Source organism: Metopolophium dirhodum, chromosome 1, assembly GCF_019925205.1.
Source record: "Metopolophium dirhodum isolate CAU chromosome 1, ASM1992520v1, whole genome shotgun sequence".
NCBI classification, from domain to species: Eukaryota; Metazoa; Arthropoda; class Insecta; order Hemiptera; family Aphididae; genus Metopolophium; species Metopolophium dirhodum.
In genome coordinates, this window is record NC_083560.1 from 64,280,425 (window position 1) to 64,301,835 (window position 21,411).

Sequence of the window (21,411 nt, forward strand, 5' to 3'; positions counted from 1 at the left end):
GTTCTGGTTTTTTGATAAAAATAAATAAGGGCATCGGTTCTAGATAACTTAGGTACCGAAAAGTATAATAATTTTAAATACTTATCCGGAATACGGGTTTAATGAATAGTATGAGAAATATTAGAAAACTCATATGATCATACATAGTTTATACACAAAACAGTAATACCATAAAATTATGATAAATACAATTATTTTATTTTTGAACCTAAAAGAACCTATTTAATTAAAAAACTCCAGTTCGGTTCTGGTACTTAATATTTATTAAAATAAAGGTTTCGGTTCCGGTTCCGGTTCTTAATATTTTAAAGGTTCCAGACAGGCAATAGATTAGTGGAAAAGTATTATAATTAAGGTGACAACTAAAATATAATAATTTAATTTTCAAATTTTATAGATTTGCGAAAAATTTGAAAAACTGGCATTGGGATCCTTAAGAGGATGTGTCAGCGCACTATTTATTTTCTGTCTCCGACCCACGCACAAGACGCAACATTTTCGTTTAGCCGCAGATCCAACTTTGCGTTGTTATATTTATTTTATTGTGTGAAATGATCTATTGTCAGAGAAACAAACTTAAATATAAAATTATTGTCCATGGCATCTATATATTATGAGATTTTATTGATGTTTTTATTTTAAACGGATACTTATATAAATATTTCTAACATTTAAAAATCGTAATATTTTAAATATAGTTATAAGTTATAACTCACGCACTGACGTCCTATCTTAAGCTAAAATTAAAAGGACATTTGGAACATAAATAAAATGAGCAATCAAAATATAGAAAACTAAATGTATAAAATATTTAATTGTGTAAATCCTGACAATAATATGATATTAAGCAATAAATAAAAGTATGTTTTAGAATATGAAGACAATTATAATATATACATATAATGATAGTATTATAATTTATTTTATTGTTCCAATTAATTGACAATATTACCCTTTGGCCTTTACATACATTATAGACTTTGTAATATGTCATTAAATAACTAATCAATATTATTAATATATGCATTAAATTTAACATAAAGTGCCTTTATGTATGTGCGTTTGCAATTTATATTGTTTATAAATACGTAATAGTCAAAATATAGAGAGAAAGTCGACAAAAAATTAACTCGATAGAATAATTATAATTTTTACGTGATATTGCAGAATTTAGTACTATTTTATATATTATATTTTATAGTTAAATAGTTTGACGAAAAATAAATATGCATTTTTGTTTTTACACTATACACAATAAAAGATTTATATCATATAACATAATTATCCGTTTTCCGTGTGTCATAGCTATTGAAGTTCAAATGATTGTCCCAATCTGGTGTATAAAGATCTATATATTATTATGCTTGGAAAATATCTCTACAATAATATAAGTAGGTATTATTACGGTTATTGTTTTTAAATCGTATTATTCTAATTAAATAAAACTATTACAATCTATGCACGATGTTTAAGTTATATAAATTACATATTTATCGTACCAATGAATTAAATGCATATAAACATAATATAATCAATGAATATAAAGAACATTTAATAATAATATTATATATATGACAAAAATATCTAACTATAAAATCTATCGAGAATATCGAGAAAATCGAAAAATAATTTCTTTAAAATACTGGTTCAACTGTTATTATACAAATTAAAACTTTTTCAACCTAAAATAATAATAATATTAATACATAATTTAAATAAATAAAGATAACATAACTAAGAACCATTATAAAAATATCTATAAAAATAAAAATAAATATATTATGTATGTATGATAAATTATATTAATTTTAATATCTAAAAATCATTCATTTCAAGGAGTTTATTTGTTTAAGCTACTTATTGTACCATTATTCATTCTAATAAGTAACTATAATATTACCCTTCCTCCCAAAAAAACCATGAATGACTATCCACCCTTGTGTATTAAGATAAAAATAGTTTTGACCGAAAATGGGTTGTACCGTAACAAATAATAACGACAACGAGGGGGGAACTAGGGTAGTGAATAATATTTTTTACATCGACAAAATTAATCGTCAAAACTATACGCCTTCGCCGATCTCACCATGCCACCCACCAACCACCGGCGACGACGAAAAAAAAGTATACAAAAGCATAATAAAAAATATAGTCTCAGTGGTGTGCGTAAATATATCCATTAAAGAAGTCGCAATTTCAAAGAATTTTAAATAGTTTGCAGTTTATAGTTAACAAACTATACTGATACCATTTTACAACCTAAATCACATCTGCCATCTGCGTTGCATATCACTATATATTAAAATGCCTTTTATAAAATAAATTTGCTGACGTTTTATACCAACTATTATGATAAATAACAAGTGAAAATTCAAAGGAAAAAATTATGCCTAATCTAATTTACTGTATTAAAGATAAGAAAATATTGTTAATATTTGAAATTACTAGGATATACGTAAGGATAAGTCTCAATAAACTGTATAATATGTATTATCGAAAAACAACATTTAAATAATACTATATGTACCTATACTATTAGAATAAAATTATCATTTTAAATAGTATTGTAATTGTTTAGTACCTATATGTATTCTTTTCCAAATCCACACAGTAAGTTTGAGACAATAAAGCTAACTAGGTAAATATTACATTATTATATATTATCGTAATTAGAGTAATGATTAGTGAATTATAATGACGGCACGCTATATTTGTAAATGTTCAAATAATACCACATAGATACGTGGATATACCTACATACCTATTATATTTATTATTATTATTTACTTGAAAATTAAAGCGTATTAACATTATGGAAACGTGAAATTATTGAATATTTAATAAACTATATACATAATAATTGGTATTGTTATATAACATGATTTATCAATAAATTAATGGATAAACTTTGAGTAAAAAAGAAAATTTTACTGATTGCTCTCTGATTTAAAAAATATTCTTTAAATATTAAAAAAATTATCGTATAATGCCCTGTATAATTTATCCTTAAAAAAATAAATAAATATATGTGTTTTAATTATCTATATATGTATATATATATATATATACATGATCAATCTTATACGAAACTACATAATATAGAACATATATAGTGTTTCAAAATATTATATATAATACGGATTTATATGGAATAATATATTATACTATGTCAGTTAAACGAAAGAATTGCAGACTTGAGACTAATAACTATTAGGGGCCAAGTACGGGACACGATATTTAGACGTACCTAAATCAGTTATATATATATATGTATAAGACTCGTCGGGGGCAGCTGCAGCAGAACGTTAGTGGCCGAATATGTCATTTAGACGGTTAACCCTTATTATGACATATATATATATATATATATAGGTACAGTGAATGAACTGCAGTGACTACGACGCAAGATAATGAGAATCAGATTGAGATAATGAGCGACGGCGGACTATATGAACTCAAAGTCAATATATATATATACATACATATATAACCTTAAGTGTATTGCTGGTTCCTAATTATTGATCTGCTAAGCAAAAGAAGAAGCTGTTTGTCTGCGTATATATGTAGTATAGACGTATAATGCACTACAGCTGCCGCCGACGACATACGCACACAATTATATTATATTATTAACCTATGTCCTATGCTGCACTGCTGCACATTTCCGCGTAAGAGTGTCGAGTCCGGGCTGCAAATATTATGTTCATGTATAGGTATTTTAGGTATATTATATTATGTACTGTCTGCAACGCACAAGCGACCCTTTTCTGCGTCAAAACGATGGACTGCAAGAATAGACCTATTCTCACCCACGACTTTCGTGGGGCTCCAAAAATGTTCTCGCACGCGTGCAGTTCAGTGCTCACCCCAGTAGGCCGTAACACGCGTCACATATACGTCATGTGCGGTGCACCTGACAATTTATTTTGTATCTATGGTATGGGCCAGTGAATATTTATTTATAAGCTTGCATAGTGGTGTGCATTGATGATTTTCAAAAATATTGAATTTAAAGTAAATTGAAATAAAAATGTTCCGAATTGTGGATCAAATTATTTATCAATAAGTTTGAGAAGTATGATAGATATACCTATATATACAGATACATCCATATTCATTATTATATTTACATGCGATAACCACGGTTCAGTCATTACTCATTATACTGCGCAGTGACACAGCTACACAACCTCTACTAAGAGGACGCTTCAATACCACCCGTAATTTGGCAACGTATTGTGCTGATGGTTTAGATTATTCCATGGGTAGCGTCATCTTAATAGATTGCAGGTTACCAACCAATTTGTACATGTTGATATTAAACAACATTTTAGAATTTTACTCTGTCATATTATTATTGATGGTAATATATTATATACTTATACGAGTCACGAGTGCATCATTTTTGCCCCACGCATGCACACCCTTTTATCTATGTGACCATCTCATTATAAAATGAAGGAAATAAAGTGTACACTATGTACAAGTGCGTACTATGTGCTGCTTATTATTCTGCCAAGTCGGTTAAAAATGTGTGCACCGGACACAAAATCTTATACAGGCCTGACGTATATGTAGTATTCGCCTATGCGATTATATACATGATCGGTGAGATAATTTCGAATTGCGGTTATTTTTGTCGAATCTCACTTGGGGCAGGAAAAGGAAAATGGTAATGTTCAAATTGTAATTGGTTCCGATCATTATAATATATAAATCCTCGACGGTCGGAAGAATAATATTGGAATTTTTAATAACTAAAACTTATTGTTTTTAGGTTTTTAAACATTACTTTAAAACACCTTAAATCCCCATTGTGTCTTTCCGCGCGTCCGTCCGTCCGTTAGTTACCAGTACATATTCGACTGTTGATAAGATATGATTGATAAATAATATATTCTTTTTAAATTGTATACCTATAATATAGAATTATAGTTTATTGCGTAGAGTACCTATTAAAATACGTTTAGAAACCGAGAATTAAGCAAGCTCCTAGAGTGAGCTTTCCTAACTTGTTCTTACAGTGAATCTTCCATATAATATGATATATGAAGCCTCATGGAAAACAAAAAAAAATTCGTTAAACAGAAAATTTTGTTAAATGATGAAAGTTTGTTATATGGAAGTTTCACTGTTTAATAATTATTAGTAATTACATATAGCTAAAATTTAAATTTAAAAATAATAGTATAAAATGAGTGCTTTTTAAAAAACTTATAAATATTTACAACTGAAATACTACATAGCTATAATCTCAAAATAATCATAAAATAATATGTAGGTACCTACAGTGAAACCTCGATAACTCGAATCAGTAAGGGGCGAAAAAAAAATTCGAGTTATAGAAAAAATTGTGTATATACTTATTAAAATCTAGGGCCGAATCCCTTCGAGCTATCGAAAATTTGACTTATATAGACTTATATGTTTTTGCGTTTATTTCTAAATAAGTTACGTTGTATACTAATTACTAAGTAATAACTACGGTAATTGATCCGATCCAATGCAATTCGAGAATTACCATATTTTAACCCGAGTTTGGTTTAGATGGAAAAGAGTGCAGTATTTCGACAACCCACATCGATGCCCGGGTGGTTCGCTGGAAAACCAACGGAACTGGAACCGGAACTGTAGGTGGAAGGGGGGGGGGGGGTAGACAAACGCCGACGGAAACGGGCCGCGCGCATCATAATGGAAGAAGGCACCGCCGCCGGATAAATAAAAATATACAACAGTCGGAGGCGGCGGCGGTGGTTTTTTAAAGTCGCGGAGATGATTATAATTAATTGGCGTCGGCGACAAACACGACAAAACGACGCACACACCCGCCGCGAGACACGATATTAGACGCGCGCGGCGGCGCTGTGGCCGATGTGATCTACTGCTGCTGTCATCTATCCGCCGGTTCTTGTGTTTCTCGGCGTACGATACTGTTCTTATACACACAAACACACACACACACACACACACGGGTGCAGCAGTAGCAAACTAATTTGACGACAACCTCGGTCGGTGTGTTAGTGTGTGCGTGCGTGTGTTTGTGTGCATGGACAGACGACGTTGAGGAAGACGAGGTGGTGGCGGGCGGCATTAGAACAAAGACAGTGGCGGCGGCGACCGTGTATAATATTATTATACATATTATTTTCTTCGCGATCTCGCGTGGGCCGGCGGGGCGAGGCGAGTGGTGTATATAGTCGTGTAATATAATTGTGGTCGTTGCCGCCGTCCCTTTGACGGCAGTCGCTCATTTTCACATTTACATTATAATTAGCCGGTTTGTTTCTTTGCAGCAACCGCCACCACAACCACCGCCACCGCCGCCCTAACCACTTGGCCGTTCCTGCAGCAGCTCAGTGTACGCCGCGCGTCTCATTTATTGCTGCCGTCGCCGTCCCGTGTTTTACACGTGTTTTCACGCACGAACGCGGGGCAGCGGCGGGGGGGTAGAGGAGCGGTTATAGTATTATACACTATATACACGACAACAGAGGGATCCCCGTTACAATTATAATTACGAATATTATTAGTAGTCGAAACGGTCTCGTTCCTATATTATGTTATACTGCAGCTATTACACGAAATAGAGGCGGCGGCGGTGTCTAGGGTTTACACAAACGACATCCACTGGGTATGTTGTGTGTCTTTCCGCCGTCGCGCCGCGTCGACCGTCTTCTCCGTTGTCTGCTGCTCCTTCGCGACTGTCCCTTCGCACTATATATTATACTATATAATATTTTATACGCGGCTTAGACGCGACAATGTGTGTTTGTAAATACGACGGAACCCACTTCCGGCGCCGGTGGCGATGACGGCTCTGTAAAATATTATATATTGTACGATCCGCGGAAATCGCCACGCGAAGAGAGAAAGAGAGAGAGAGAGAGTGATAAACGCTAGTCGGAGGTCTTCGGCGGCGGTTTCAATCCTGGCCGTATTACTTATGATTTAAGCCTCCGCAGACATAATATAATCCACCATAGTAATATCTCTGCAGGTATGTTATTCTAGTCCATCACTGGCGCTGCGGTCCCGTGTTTGCACTGTAGTTAACCGTGTACAATGTCATCACAGCAGTCGCATCCGAATTAAAAGGTTTATTTCCATGACGGATAATCACAATAATAATACGATATTTTGTGTTTCTATATGTGCAGCTAATACGCTACCACCCTACATGTACGTGCACTATATTGTTCCACACCACGCCGCAGTGCTAATAGCCTCCGGCGGTACCGGTGCTACCGTCGTCGAGACGCCGTCGATGTTTGCTATATCGGCGGCAGCGGGTATTACACAAACAAATCGACAAACAAACGAGCGCAAACATGACTACTGCAGACTGCTCTCGTTTATCCAGCATTTAAGTGATGTGCAGGATAAATCGTATCGAATATAGGTATAGGTACCTAAATAGTTTCATATGTGTGTAGTACACACTGTGCACTGTGCATACTGCGTCAGTATATTGTTTATAGGTATATAACGCAGGCCTACATTATTATATACAGGGTCAACAGTGATTCACCAAGATACTCACCCTCAGATTTCCCTTTAATAATCAATTTATTCAAATTCTGATTCTTAGGACTTAAATAAGCTATACTTAAAAATCATATTTTTAAATAGGTAGGTACATAGATTTTTTCATTTATAAGGAATTTCCTGTGGCAAAACAAATTTTTTTTCTGTTGAGAATCTCTTTTTTTTTTTCTTTAAATTGCTTTTTGGATTGGATTTTATAATAATGTTATATTTGACAAAAAACGATTGAAATTTGTAAACGTAATTATAACGGAAATAGATGATTAAAAATAATTAAATACCGCAAAACAAAACATACAACTAAATATATTATATATCATTAAACAAAACATAACACAAAATGTAATTTAGGTATAGAATATCATTAAATGAAAAATATCGCAAAACGTAATTTATAGAATTTCGTTGAATGGAAAATAACGCAAAACGAAATAATTTAAAATCCATTTATTTAAAAGTTATACGCTATATATTATGTTGTATAGTTAAATATTTATTTCATGCATAAACATTAGAATTGATTATATTATATTCCGTATTCGGGCCATTGCCTGCCCGCATTAATTATTATATTAATACATTTTATAGGTATTAACACTATTCTGAGTAACGATACAACTTGTATAACGTTTTAATTATAAAAAACGACAAATGCAAAACTTGTATAACGTTTTAATTCTAAATAACGATAAACATAAAAATTGTGTAACCTTTTAATTGTAAATAACATAAAATGGAATTTTTTTTTCAAATGCATATTTTTAAAAAAATCATCTGCTTGATAATTTTCTGTAAAAAGGTTGGTTTTCATTAGTATAACAGAAGTTTATATCACCGCAGGACACTCCTTAAAGTATATATATAAACTAAATAATTGAAAATATAGTCCTTATTTAAACATAAAAATTATAAAAATTGGAATTTGAATAAAATATTATTACCTAGAAAATACATTGAGGTGAGCATGCTTGTTGAATCATTCTGTATATATAGACGCTTGTTATACCTTTATAATTTAGCGGCGGTATAACATGCGGTGGTACAGATGAACGAGATTTCTTCTAAATTTTTTTCGTAAATCGAAAATTTCACACCTTGACGATTTAAAGCAAAAACCAATATAATAGATACAATTAAATAAGATAGAAGCAAAAAGTGATTTGGATATTTATTACTTATCTACCGCCTACTTTGAGGAATACTCGTAATGGTGGTGGAGAGTAACAATTTTATAAGTTTGATGATGTGTGAGATAAATTGTATGCAGCGGAGAACAGACACCGCGGCCAAAACAATGGTTTAAAAATCTAGTAATATAATTTCATAATTTGTATCATATTATATAAGTACACGGCGTGTGCGCGTATTCGAAAAAAATAATATGCCGTGGCTGGTGCCGGTGTTGTATTATTTATATCGCCTCGCGTGTATAATATTATAATAGACGGCCAAAAAAAAAAAAAAATCAAAAAAAAATCGTATATAAAGAGAAAAAAAACACTTATATCATACGCGACAGGGCGTCGAGCCAACATCCACGACGACAAATCTGTGACGGCCAGAGCTATAATTATAAATGATTACACACGCGATTATGATTATTACGGTTATGCGTTTGTTTCCCGTGCGCGTACGCCCACGCCGCCCACGCGTAATTATGAAACGTAAACACGCGCTAATACCACGACGACAGCGACAATCCCTTTGAAACGGATTCGTTATTATTTTTTTTTCCGCTCCCGCGCTCGAAGAGTTTCGAAAGAAAAACACTAGTAATGACTTATACTTTGAGTGTTGTTGTTGTATAAATTGTATCATACTAGGTACATAATTCATATTTCATACTGTACCTATACGACTTTTCAGCGCACATAATATAATATATATCATTTATCATGCGCTGAAAAATAACAATGTAAAACAAATTAATGTGTTTTATACTAAATAATAATAATAGATGTATTATATAACACGATGTAGAATATGAAATTATTAATATTAATTAGCTGCGTTCACGTGAACCCGTCGAAAAATGTTCATACGCGGTGCTGCTTTGCGTAGTATATATAATATGCAAGGAGTCATCATCATGTATATACTTGTTGTAGACGGCACAATGACGTGTAATCGATTATTGCTATAATAATATGTTGCAGTGACTGATATTATACAATTTTTTTCTTGCACACAGGTATTACGCGATAAATATTATAATATTATGTGCGTGCAAAATAATCGGTCGCCCCCGGTGCATTTCCGTCCGTCGTACATTATTATTATTATTATAAAACGACGATGAGCCAAAGACGTGGCGGGGTGGTGGTGCGGATAGATAAGACGACGTTACCGCGCGATTAATTAATTAATTCATGAACCGATGAACTTAAAATACGCTGAATTAATGCACATATTATGTGATTAACAACAAAAGGCGGCCAGCTCTGACTTTTTTTTACACAATATTACTGTCGCGTTTTTTTCTTTCCTCTACAGACGTACCGCCGCCGATTTTTTACAGACGCGTTTTCCGGCCGCCGGTGCAAACTACAGTGGGTCGATGACGATGACGGTTCCGCAGGCTCTCTTATCTAGAATTAATTATTACTTATTTATTAAAGCGAATCGTATTCGGTCGAGCATATTGAATCTGCTTGCGCGTCGGAATCTGACGCTTACCGCCAAAGGTGTACGCGTTATTAATTAATAACAATTATATTAATTAAACCTATAATAACCTATATATATGAGCTGCAACTGTAGGCGCGTGAGCCAGCTCGAAAACACGAGCACGTGAAAATAGTTGTGGCCATCGCTTCAGTTGCAATATATACTATATACTTATAGCATTGATTATAAATATTAATATTCAATAGTAATTAATGACTATATGTACGTATATAGTATGCCCAAGCGCGCAAAAATCGCGTATTGGTACTAAAAAACTCCCAAGTATGATATAATATACCCTGTAAAAATTACATTTATGGGTATAGGGTAATCGATTGCACGCATAAGGCCTCACTAAAAATTATTATATTTAATGAAACTCGAATAATGATGACATATGTCTTAAACATTAAATCGATCGCCCTCCGTACCAGACATAACTCAAAATAAAATTATTTTACGTACATTTTATAAACGTACGCTTCTTAACATATTATTCTAAAAATATATAGTGGGTACGTCCAAAAAGTCTCGTATACAACCCTAATTATCTCAATGGCAAATCGGTATATCCAAAAGTGGGTTTTTTCAAATATATATATTTAAGCGTGACGGTCTCACTGCAAAGGCATTTCTTAAGGCGATACGGCACTTTTGGGACATACTGCAGTAGTGCAGTAGGTATGCAATATTGTAAATCGCAATTCGAACATACCTGCAGGGCGGTCAGATGACGGTGACGGACGGTGTCTCGGTTGTCGGTGCTGCAAGTCCATGCGCCGCCCGCGGTGTGGTCAGCTCTGTTATCGGTCGGTGGCCAGCAGCATCATCGTCGTCGGAGGCGGCGCCGCCGCAGCAGCGGGCGATAAGCCGGAGCAGCTGAAGCAACTGCAGCAGCAGCAGCATACGCACTCCTCGCTGCTTTTACGCGACGCGCATCGACCGCGATCGCGGTGAGACTGTCGCGGCGGTAACGCCGGACGATAACTACGAATATTTTTCTCGGATTTTACCGGTGCCGTGCGCGCCGCCGTCACGGTGTACGGCTATGGTCGCGCCGCCGCGGCGATTAACGCGACCGTTAAGACGCGACGACACGGGTGCGCGCTCGCGTGCGTTTAAACGTTTATCGCGCGCGCCGCGAGTAGCAACGTACCGTATCCGTAACCGTAGCGTGGCGCGCGCGTATACACGACGATCGACTGTCCCGGTGCCGTGCTGTAACGCGTGGCCGCGACGTGACGCTGTGACGATATATTATAAACGATATAATATTGTTAGGCGATAATGCGATGATTGTTGTGGTCGCGCGTGACGTGTACGAAAGCATTCACAATACGATATAATATAATATGCAACGGTCACAGGTCGAAATGCACGCGTATGAGCTACCGCCGCCGCCGTCGTCGTCGCTACACTGCTATGCACTGCGCCGCGCCAATACGACTACCGGCGTAGCGTTAACACTATATAACACATTATCGTATTATTATGTTTACGACGGTCGGTTGCTAATCCGTGAGACCGACGTGTGGGGTGGGGGTCCTCTGCTTGACGGCGACGGTTCAACGGGAGCGCAGGAGGCTGGAACACGACGCGACGCCGTGACCCCGCCCATCGCGGCGGCGGCCGGCGACGGAAACTCTACTGCCACCACCAATCGTCGTCGTCGTCGCCGACACCGTCACCACCACCACCGACTGCACCACTTTGCACAAAATTCACCCGTCACTCAACAGACCCCCCCCTCCGGTCACCCCCTTACACACAGTGAAGGGCATTTTTTTTTAGATTTTTTTTCTGTGTATTGAATATGATATAATAAAACATATTATATTACTATATAAATATTTACGTGGAACGATATACATAAACTTTATGCTTTGCGACTGGTGTCGCAACTTCCCTAAATCTGGTATATTGCAGTATAATATCAAGTATACTTACTTGTTACTACTTTAATAGGTATAAGACCTCGTTTACGAGTCAACGGTCTCAGCGGAGATTCTTATATTACACAAACTATAATATAATCTATGATTAGTATAAAAACATTTTTAGGTAGAAGCGATCACACTCGAGCACAGGCACATATGAAAATAACCTTGATGACATTATTGCAGCAGCAGTTTGCAGCATTATATAATATAATAATTTGAATAATTCACGGATTGCCAGGGCCATACTAAAGGTAAAGCAAATGGGGCAAGTACCTTATAGGACGGCTAATATGCTACAAATTTCAAGGGCGCCAAAACAATAAGATACATTTCTATGTTTTTTATTGTTTTTTTTAAAATATTATACATTTTATATACTAATTTTACAATATTAATTATTATTTATTATACAAGTGTCGGCGTTGATTATTGTAAATGTATTGTATAGGTATCATCGATTGGTTGGGGGGTGGGGGGCTTGACCGCTGATCATTGTGATTTTAGTACAGCTAAAATGTTAACTAAAATAATAATATATTATATAGTGGTGTATGTTGACTGCTACAGACTATGTGCTACATATATGCTGTTAGGTACTTGTAATGCTTATGGCGGTCGATATATACTAAATACTAGCAAATAGTAATGACGATATTGCAGTTTATTGAACAGGTTAACATTATAGAGGTATGAAATGTATAAGAATAGACTTTAAGGCAATTGGTTTCAAATAACATAATAGTAACAGCCACCAGTGGATTGCCTAGACAGCAGGCATACATTTTCATCGGTGATGACTGATGAGTGATGACTATATAGCCAGTATACTGATGACATCTACATTCAAACTCTGCTTATTAGAACTTTTCGACATTAAAAAAAAATATACCAGCCAAATCATTGGTACCAGCATTACAAGACTAAACTTTCAAGTTCCAACTAGACTCTCTGAATTTAACATGCAGGCATCACCAGCCATGCGTGTATTGTATATATTCCCGACCACGGATACTCAGTTACTGCACCGAGTTACACCACTGCAGCAGCTAAAGTAGATATTCTCATAAAAACGTAATATTATATAGGTACTATGCGATCTCGCAAGCACACGCAGACACATAATACGAAAATAACCTCGAGAACAATGCAGCAGCAGCAGCAGCAGCATTATAACGATTCCCGAAATACGCACTCCGAGTCTGCACTGTGCGCGTGTCACTCACACTCACACACACTCGTATAGTATATAATAATAGCGGCGATAAATCACCGGTGGCGATGGACGGCCGAGTATAATATATTATATTATGGTGAATACGCGGGGCATCATAATATCGCGTATATAGGTAGGTACAGGCGATGCGGTCCATGTACGCGCGCGCCATATATCGGCCGCGGTTTTACACGGGCCGTTTACCGCACGCCCGCGCTCGACGGACGATTGCGCTCGCGTGTAAATACCGTCTCTGACGGGTTTAACGCCCCCGCCGCGGTGTTGTCGCTGACGCCGCCGCATGCAGCGGTCCGACCGCGTCACGGCGGTGTACACGACTTGTGTGGCAAGGTACACACTTAAAAATTTGCCATGTGATATAAGTAGTATATATATTTGGATGACTATAATAGGTACCTAGGTTATACCTATATGGCTATATATTATGGTATACTATATAGGTAGTAGGTATACTCAGGGGGTGAATAACCACTCTTTTTATTGTATGGAATGCTTATAGCCTATATGTATGTTTAAAGAGCCTCGCGGATAACCTAACTTGCACACATGCATATATTACCTACACAAATGACACACCTCACCAAGTTACATGAGAACCTCAAATATTATGCAACACATTTGTTGTTAAATATTTTTCATTTTATAACTTATACCTATCTTTTTTTTTTTTTTTTTTTTTTTTTTTTCCAGTTTATAACCGACGGCGCCGCGGGAACTGCTTGCGCATTACTGCCGCGACGCCGCCATCGTTTATTTGAAAGCAAACAAATATTTTATACATACGGGGGAGGTAGACGGGACAATACCCCGACTTACCCCCCCTAGACATGACATTTATGGTAATTTAAGTTAGTTTTTGAGACTTAGCACCTTCCTTCTGTGTTCTAGGGCCGACCGGAGTCCGCCGCCCTGGTTGTCTCGTTCATCCTGTTCATCCATTCCGGTATGGTCTAGATCCCTCCCGTGGTGTCATCGTGGGGGATGAAGAACGGTGGTCGGTGACACCTCCGACGTATCGCTGTTGCGAAATCAAGTGTACGCGAGCCGTTCTTCATCCTGCCGCTGGGGTCAATCGTGCAGCTGGTCCTCCCGCTCGTTCGCTTCTTTGCTGTTCAGAATTGTTTCCACCATCTCGACGAACTCACTTCTGTTGATCTTGGCTTGTTCCAGGATCCTGCGCCGGTGTATTGGTTCGTCAGGTAGGTCGTCGGGCCGTGGGCCGCACAGGAGTTCCTGCACGTCCCCCGGCTCTGGTGGGCAAACTTATACCTATCTACCATGTACTTATCATACCTAGCACCTATCATGCAGATTACTGGTCAGATAAAAAAATTCTCAAAGGCGTATCTTTCTTTGCCTTGGAGCCACCAATAATTAGATAATATTTGCTGGATTGGATTTTGAATTTTTATTCTTACTCGCTTTGAGAATAAAATACCTAATTATTTAGAATATTCTACCCAATTATATTATACAAGTATAACAAATTAACTTGGCATTCCCTAACTTTATATGACTAATGCGTGCCTATGCTACACTTAGATGGTTAATTTATTAAATTTCACGTTTATACTACTCTACTATACTCAACTATACTACTACTATACTCAAAATATTTAACACCATTTTATAGCAATTACAATAGTTAGGTAGTATAAATAAATAAATAAAAAAACAATATAATATTATTATCTATGTTTTTATCAATAACAAAATACGTAATAAGTAGCTAATGTTTAAATAAGAAAATTATTCAAAAATATAATATTATGTGCTCTATTAAATTATTATTATTATATTTCCTCTGTTCATGTTAATTAATTGTCACTGTCTTACTGCAAAAACAGCGTACATATATGTTATAATATACCTGCATGACTTAGTAAGATTGATGTGAAATATTATGAATAAAACGTCGCAACTGACCGTAAAAAAATAAAAAGTGCGCACGTAATACTCGATTCACTATTAATAGAAACGTTTTGTATTATTTTATTTATATTATGGTACATAATATATCGCATTAACAGAATAGATATAATATAATACGGTAACGGTACATCATATTATTCATATATACATAGTATAAATTATAATATAATATAGGTACTTGTAGTGCCGTAACTAAACCAATTGAGACCCATGTGCAAGATTGCAATTTGAGATCATATTCAATGAACAATAAAATCTATTAGAATATTCAAAGTTTGTTCAAATTCGTGAAACGATTGTATACAATAATGATGACGTATTAATATAGGTATATGTATGCATACAGCAAATTATAATACATTTTTGCTTATTCTATAATTTTAAAGATCAAACGTTTAAGGTTCTATTTATTCGTATAGTTTTATAAATTAAAAATAGAGTTAAAAAAACTGTCAAAAAACATCAATAAATATAAATAAATGTAAAATACACATGCGGCAACTAATGAGTAAATAATAACTTCAAAATTAACTGGTCGATTTTTATTTTTAGATTCTGAGTGAAACGATGAATGTATTGATTTTACAATGATGTGTGTTTTTTTTTTTATTTTTATTTTTTTATTTTTTTATTTTTGTGTCTGTACACGATAAGTAGTCGAAATAATGCTTCGATTTTCGACTTCAGTATCTTGTTCGATGGGAAAGTGAATATCGTTGGTGCATTGGGGAGGTCAAAATTTTAATTTCCCAGTAGTTTTCAAAAGCGATGTGAAAAACAAAAGAAAAATTAAGGAAAAACGGGAATTTTTACGCAAAATCGATTTTTAACAAAATCGATTTTGGTTATTGGTGTAACTCTAAAACAAATGACCGTAGATGCATGACATTTTCACTGGTTGTTTATATTTGCATTTTCTATACACAATACAATTTTGAAAATAATTTGACTTTTTTTGAACTGTTTACGGACATTGTCAGTTTTCAGTTTTTTTAAATTTTTTTTCTATAAATATCAATAAAATTTTATTTGTTGGGTAAAAAAGCTTGAAAATTTAATAGAAGGCTCCTAGGTTATTGTTTCAAAGGCAGATGAAAAAAATTAAAAATCCTTAGTCACAGTTTTTTTTTATACACGTTTAAAGTTCAAATTTTGACAAAATACGGAAAAATCACGAAAAATAGCAAATTATTTTGATGAGAATTCATAAAAATTTTTCTTTTTAAATCTAAGATTTGAAAATGTAATATAAGATTACTCATAAGTTTGTCTACCTTTATCAAAAAAAAAATGTCTAGAAGAAACTTAATTTAAATTTTTATGAGCGTCTGAAATTTATATTTTTACAACATTTGATATTTACTCGATTTCTCATGTAACAATTTTCTTATTTTATTGTAATTAAAAAACGAATGACTGTAGATACTTGAAAATTTCACTGAATGTTTATATTAGCATTTTCTATACACCATAAAATGTTGAAAATATTTTGACTCTTTTTGAGCTGTCTACGGACATTGTCAGTTTTCAATTTTTTTAGTTTTTTTTTCTATAAATATCAATAAATTTTTATTTGTTGGGTAAAAAAGCGTGAAAATTTAATATAAGGCTCCTGATATATCGTTCTAATAGCAGTTGAAAAATATTAAAAATACATATGCACAATTTTTTTTTATAAGCATTTAAAGTTCAAATTTTGACAACATTTATCAAATTTATAATTTATTAATTATTTTCTGGTTAAAAATGTATAAAATGTTTAACTTTTATGGCTAAAGATTGAAAATTTAAAACAAGGCTCCGAGTAAATAGGTTATATATAAATTACTTTATTCACAATAATATCATCAAATATACTTGGTAAAATCATAGGCTGACTGACCGTTTTCGCTCAGAATCGTTTTTCTTATACAATGATATTATATCATTGAATTCAAATTTAACACCATCCATTACAGTGACCCACTTTTAACCTACTGTACAGCAGAGCGACATCCACTTATCCACCTTTTTTACTTTTGAGTTACCGAAGTTGTCTGTACAACTATATCAACTATGCCAGTATGTAACTATCAAGTGTCAATACAGATTCTTGAATTCTTAATATATATGAAGTTTTTCAACATTTAATAACATTAAAGTGCGTACGATGTAAAATTGATCCTGTAAAGTTGTGAAGGTTGTGTTACAAATATAATATTGTTAGCAAGATAAGCTTTGAGATCATATCACAGGAATACTGAATAATAGTCTTAAATAAACAGCTTGTGAACATTTCAGGGGTAAACATACTGAGGTGGATTATTCCTTAAGATTTATTTCGCTAAATTTTGAATACCTACTAAGACGTTTCTTTTAGAAAATAACATTTTAAATTTGACACTAAGAAACGTCTCTTTTTGGAAACCCCATAGCACGCTATGTAGCATAAAAATATTTCCTAACTATGGTAAAAATATTTTCAGGAAAATAATAGTTGCCAAAATATTTTAAAAAGTTGCGTAAATAATTAGAAAATATTTTAGTTATATTCTTTGGCCAAGAAGGTCATATTTTTGAAAATATTTTAGAAAACAATTTACAAAACATTTTAATCATATATTTTCCAAAAAATGTATTAATGTTGTAAGTCAACATTTTTATGCAATCCTATAGTACAATATTTTGTTTTAATGAGAAGAAAATATTTATAAAATATTATTAGTCAAATATTCATTGTTCAAACACGTTAAAATATTCACAAAATATTATCATTTCCCAAACGCTGTGTGAGGTACTCGATATTTTCCCTCTAAAAGGAAAATCTATGAATCATAAATATATTTATTTAACCAAGACAACAAAAACCTTACAAAATAGTTTATCCAGTCCAAAAACATATTTATATTAAAATATAGTCAAATTATAGTCGTTATAATATATAATATTAATATATTTTATGTCTACAAATTACTGTCAAATATGGTTACTTTAAAGTTTAAAATTATCTTCAGTTTCTGTTAACCGGCACCCATTAACTGCAACATCAAAGAGCTTAAAAATCGTTTTGAAGAAATATTTATGATAGGTATACATACTATATATTGCCACATTTTACATAGATATATTTTGCATTAGTCATTAATATTAAATACCTAAATCCACATTTCCCAGTTTTTCAATTTCTGAATTAGCAATGTGACTTGTGAGTAGCTCTTAAGCAGTATGGCCATTATTAGGGACTACAATTTCCAAAAAACCAGGGATTTTCAGAAGAAATGAAATATTTCCCAAAATATGGTATTTTAGAAAAAATTGGAAATCTTCAATCGAAAAAACTTAAAAGTATAATAAAAACTATCTAAATAATAATGATAATACATTAATACTAATTAGATTTAAATTTAAAAGTATGAACTGGATAAATTTAGCTGATATACGGATTAAAATGAAATACGTAATTAGTACGTAAAAGACCGGTACACACCGTGATACCGTAATACCAGTACATATTGTAATAACGTTTGGTGACGGTTTTCGGGTATCACGTTTTTCTGGTTTATGCCGGTATTACGGTATACTGCTTCATACCGGTAATGAATCTAATACCGCAATACCGGTTTCTGATTTCAATACCGTCAGCCCTAATGTGACTTTAATATTTAATAATATAGTATAATATAATATATAATAATAATTTATAATTAATAATTAATAGTTTATAATATAATATATTTAATTTAATAATAAAACATAAATTATCTACCTGTTACTATATATAACCTAGCCAGTAGTCACCTATGTCTTAGGATTTTCAATGAAAAATTATATAGTTACATACAGTATATTATGTATTATGTATTAATCATTTATGTATATCAACATATATCTATATGTGTCTAACCTAGATATATATACACTTACTTATATACATTATATTAATGAATCTAATGTTGGTCGTTTAGTAATAAAATATTAATTAACTATATCATTACATTATTATCACACTATGGACTTTAATCCTAAGACAAACAAATTTAATTCAGTAATATTCATATTACAAGTATGGGTTCAACCATCTAAATGTGATAATATTATTATTATAAGTTATAGTAGTAACACGTTACAATGTTTGAATAATGAATTACCTATTTTAGATTAACCTTCTGAAATCACTTGAATAATTATTTAAACCTATTTATTATGAGTTTATATAGTTACAGGACATATGTCTTAAAAGTCCAAGTAATACCCCAGGATATTGGTGGAAAATCAATATTTTTAAATGTAGTTTTTTCGATAGTCATCTAAAAAATAATTCAAATTTGATGAATAAATTATAAATGCACATGAATAATTTGAAGTTAAAAAGTATCTCTAAAATCATTACATATTTGAATATCTACACAAAACATTTGTTTAAATAGGTATTATATAGGTATACCTCAATATTTTAGTTATTAAATTATTAAGTTATTAATTATATTAATTATATTTTACTACAGTCCATAAACCGTATACCTATTATTATATTATTGTACAAGTGTACAACTGTCCCAGCGATAATATATTAATATAAATATAAGACGTTAATTACAACTATGTAATTAGATAAATAACATACTTGTGATAGTTGTAACTAATTAACATATGGCATAATGAAGGTCATAAATGCACTGTCATTGTTCCAACTTATAACCAATGATTTCATTAAATCTTCATCAGTCTACACTACGTCACTTCTCACTTGGACTAGGATTTTATTATAAATATATAAGATGCTTTTAATGAATCATAATTATATAAATTAGTGGTGCAACCAAAAATGTCTCATAGATGATGTTAAGTTTCCATGTGATTTAGATTTTGTTGAACACACAATAAATATTTACTCGATACCAAAATATTTTTAAAATAATTTACCATTCTCTTGCTGTTTTCTATAAAAACAATTAATACATTTATTGGATCACTAAAATTAAATAAATCAATCATGGGCCACAAATCCATGTTTAATCAACCATTATCTCACTATTGGTAGGTACGTTAAATTTTAAATTATTTTTTATGCGATTCTGCATACCAATGTATTTTTATTTGTAATGAATAATGATTTGATGTTATAAACTATAGTACACTTGGTAACCGGTACAAATATAAAAACGTAAGAAATATCTGAAGAAAAATATCATTGTATTAAAAAAGCAAGTGAATAATACCTGGGACCAACCAATAAACATACACATTAAAAGTATTATTAAAATTAAGTACAGTACATTTTTATTTATTATTTTGTCTTTTAATCAAAAAAAAAACTATGAATATAGAAGAATTCTTGATTTTAGTCTGTTACAATTTAATATTAAAGTTAAATATTTAAGGGCGTCGGAGCAGGTGGGTTTTTTAGTACAAAGACATTACTTACAGAAAAAACTCTCATGCCCTGTAGAATTGTCAAATTTCGTTAATTTTTTTTTTATTTAAAAGAAGATAACATTTTGCAGGCTGAATAAAAGCCCGATTTTCAAAATTATAATAATAGAAGCTAAAATATGCATTTGAATATTGCACAGTATTTATTCTTTTTTAAACGTATTTTTCGACAACTATTTAAAGTAAAATGATCCGACATGAAAAATGTCCTCTTCTATTGAATAAAAAAAAAATTTATGAAATCCAACTATTCTACAGAACGTTTTTCCTGTGAAGTCATTTTCGTTGACATATTATACCGTATAAACCCTTCCCCCCTTGATAGGTATCGAGGTGTAGATTAGTAAAAAAGTATTATAATTAAGGTAATAACTAAAATATAAAATATAATTTTCAAATTGTATAGAATTTTGAACAATTTTAAAAACCATAACAGACATCCTTAAATCAATTTTAATAAAATAAATATCATTTGAAAATAAAAATTTCAAAATATTAAATATCTGTGTGATTAAATAATAATAATAAATAGTAAGTGTATATTATGTATATATTTTTTTTTCCAGATACCTATATTACTAATAACATGCGTAAATTATACTTTGGTATTTTTCCCTTTTTCGTTGGGGTATTTTTCTACTAGAATATTTTTACCCTGGTTCCTTACATATAGACTAGCTA

The 21,411-nt window shown here is 32.7% G+C and overlaps 1 protein-coding gene across 1 annotated transcript in view; it reads right to left on the minus strand.

The window, feature by feature from the left end:
• The window catches only part of LOC132936114 (paired box pox-meso protein), a 28,705-nt gene extending 17,034 nt beyond the window's left edge, over positions 1–11,671 (minus strand). Inside the window, exon 1 of the mRNA XM_061002801.1 lies at positions 10,928–11,671. Coding sequence (XP_060858784.1) covers positions 10,928–10,988 — 61 coding nt within the window. The 5' untranslated portion in view covers positions 10,989–11,671. The remainder of the gene's footprint in view (positions 1–10,927) is intronic.
• Between the last annotated feature and the right edge of the window lie 9,740 nt (positions 11,672–21,411).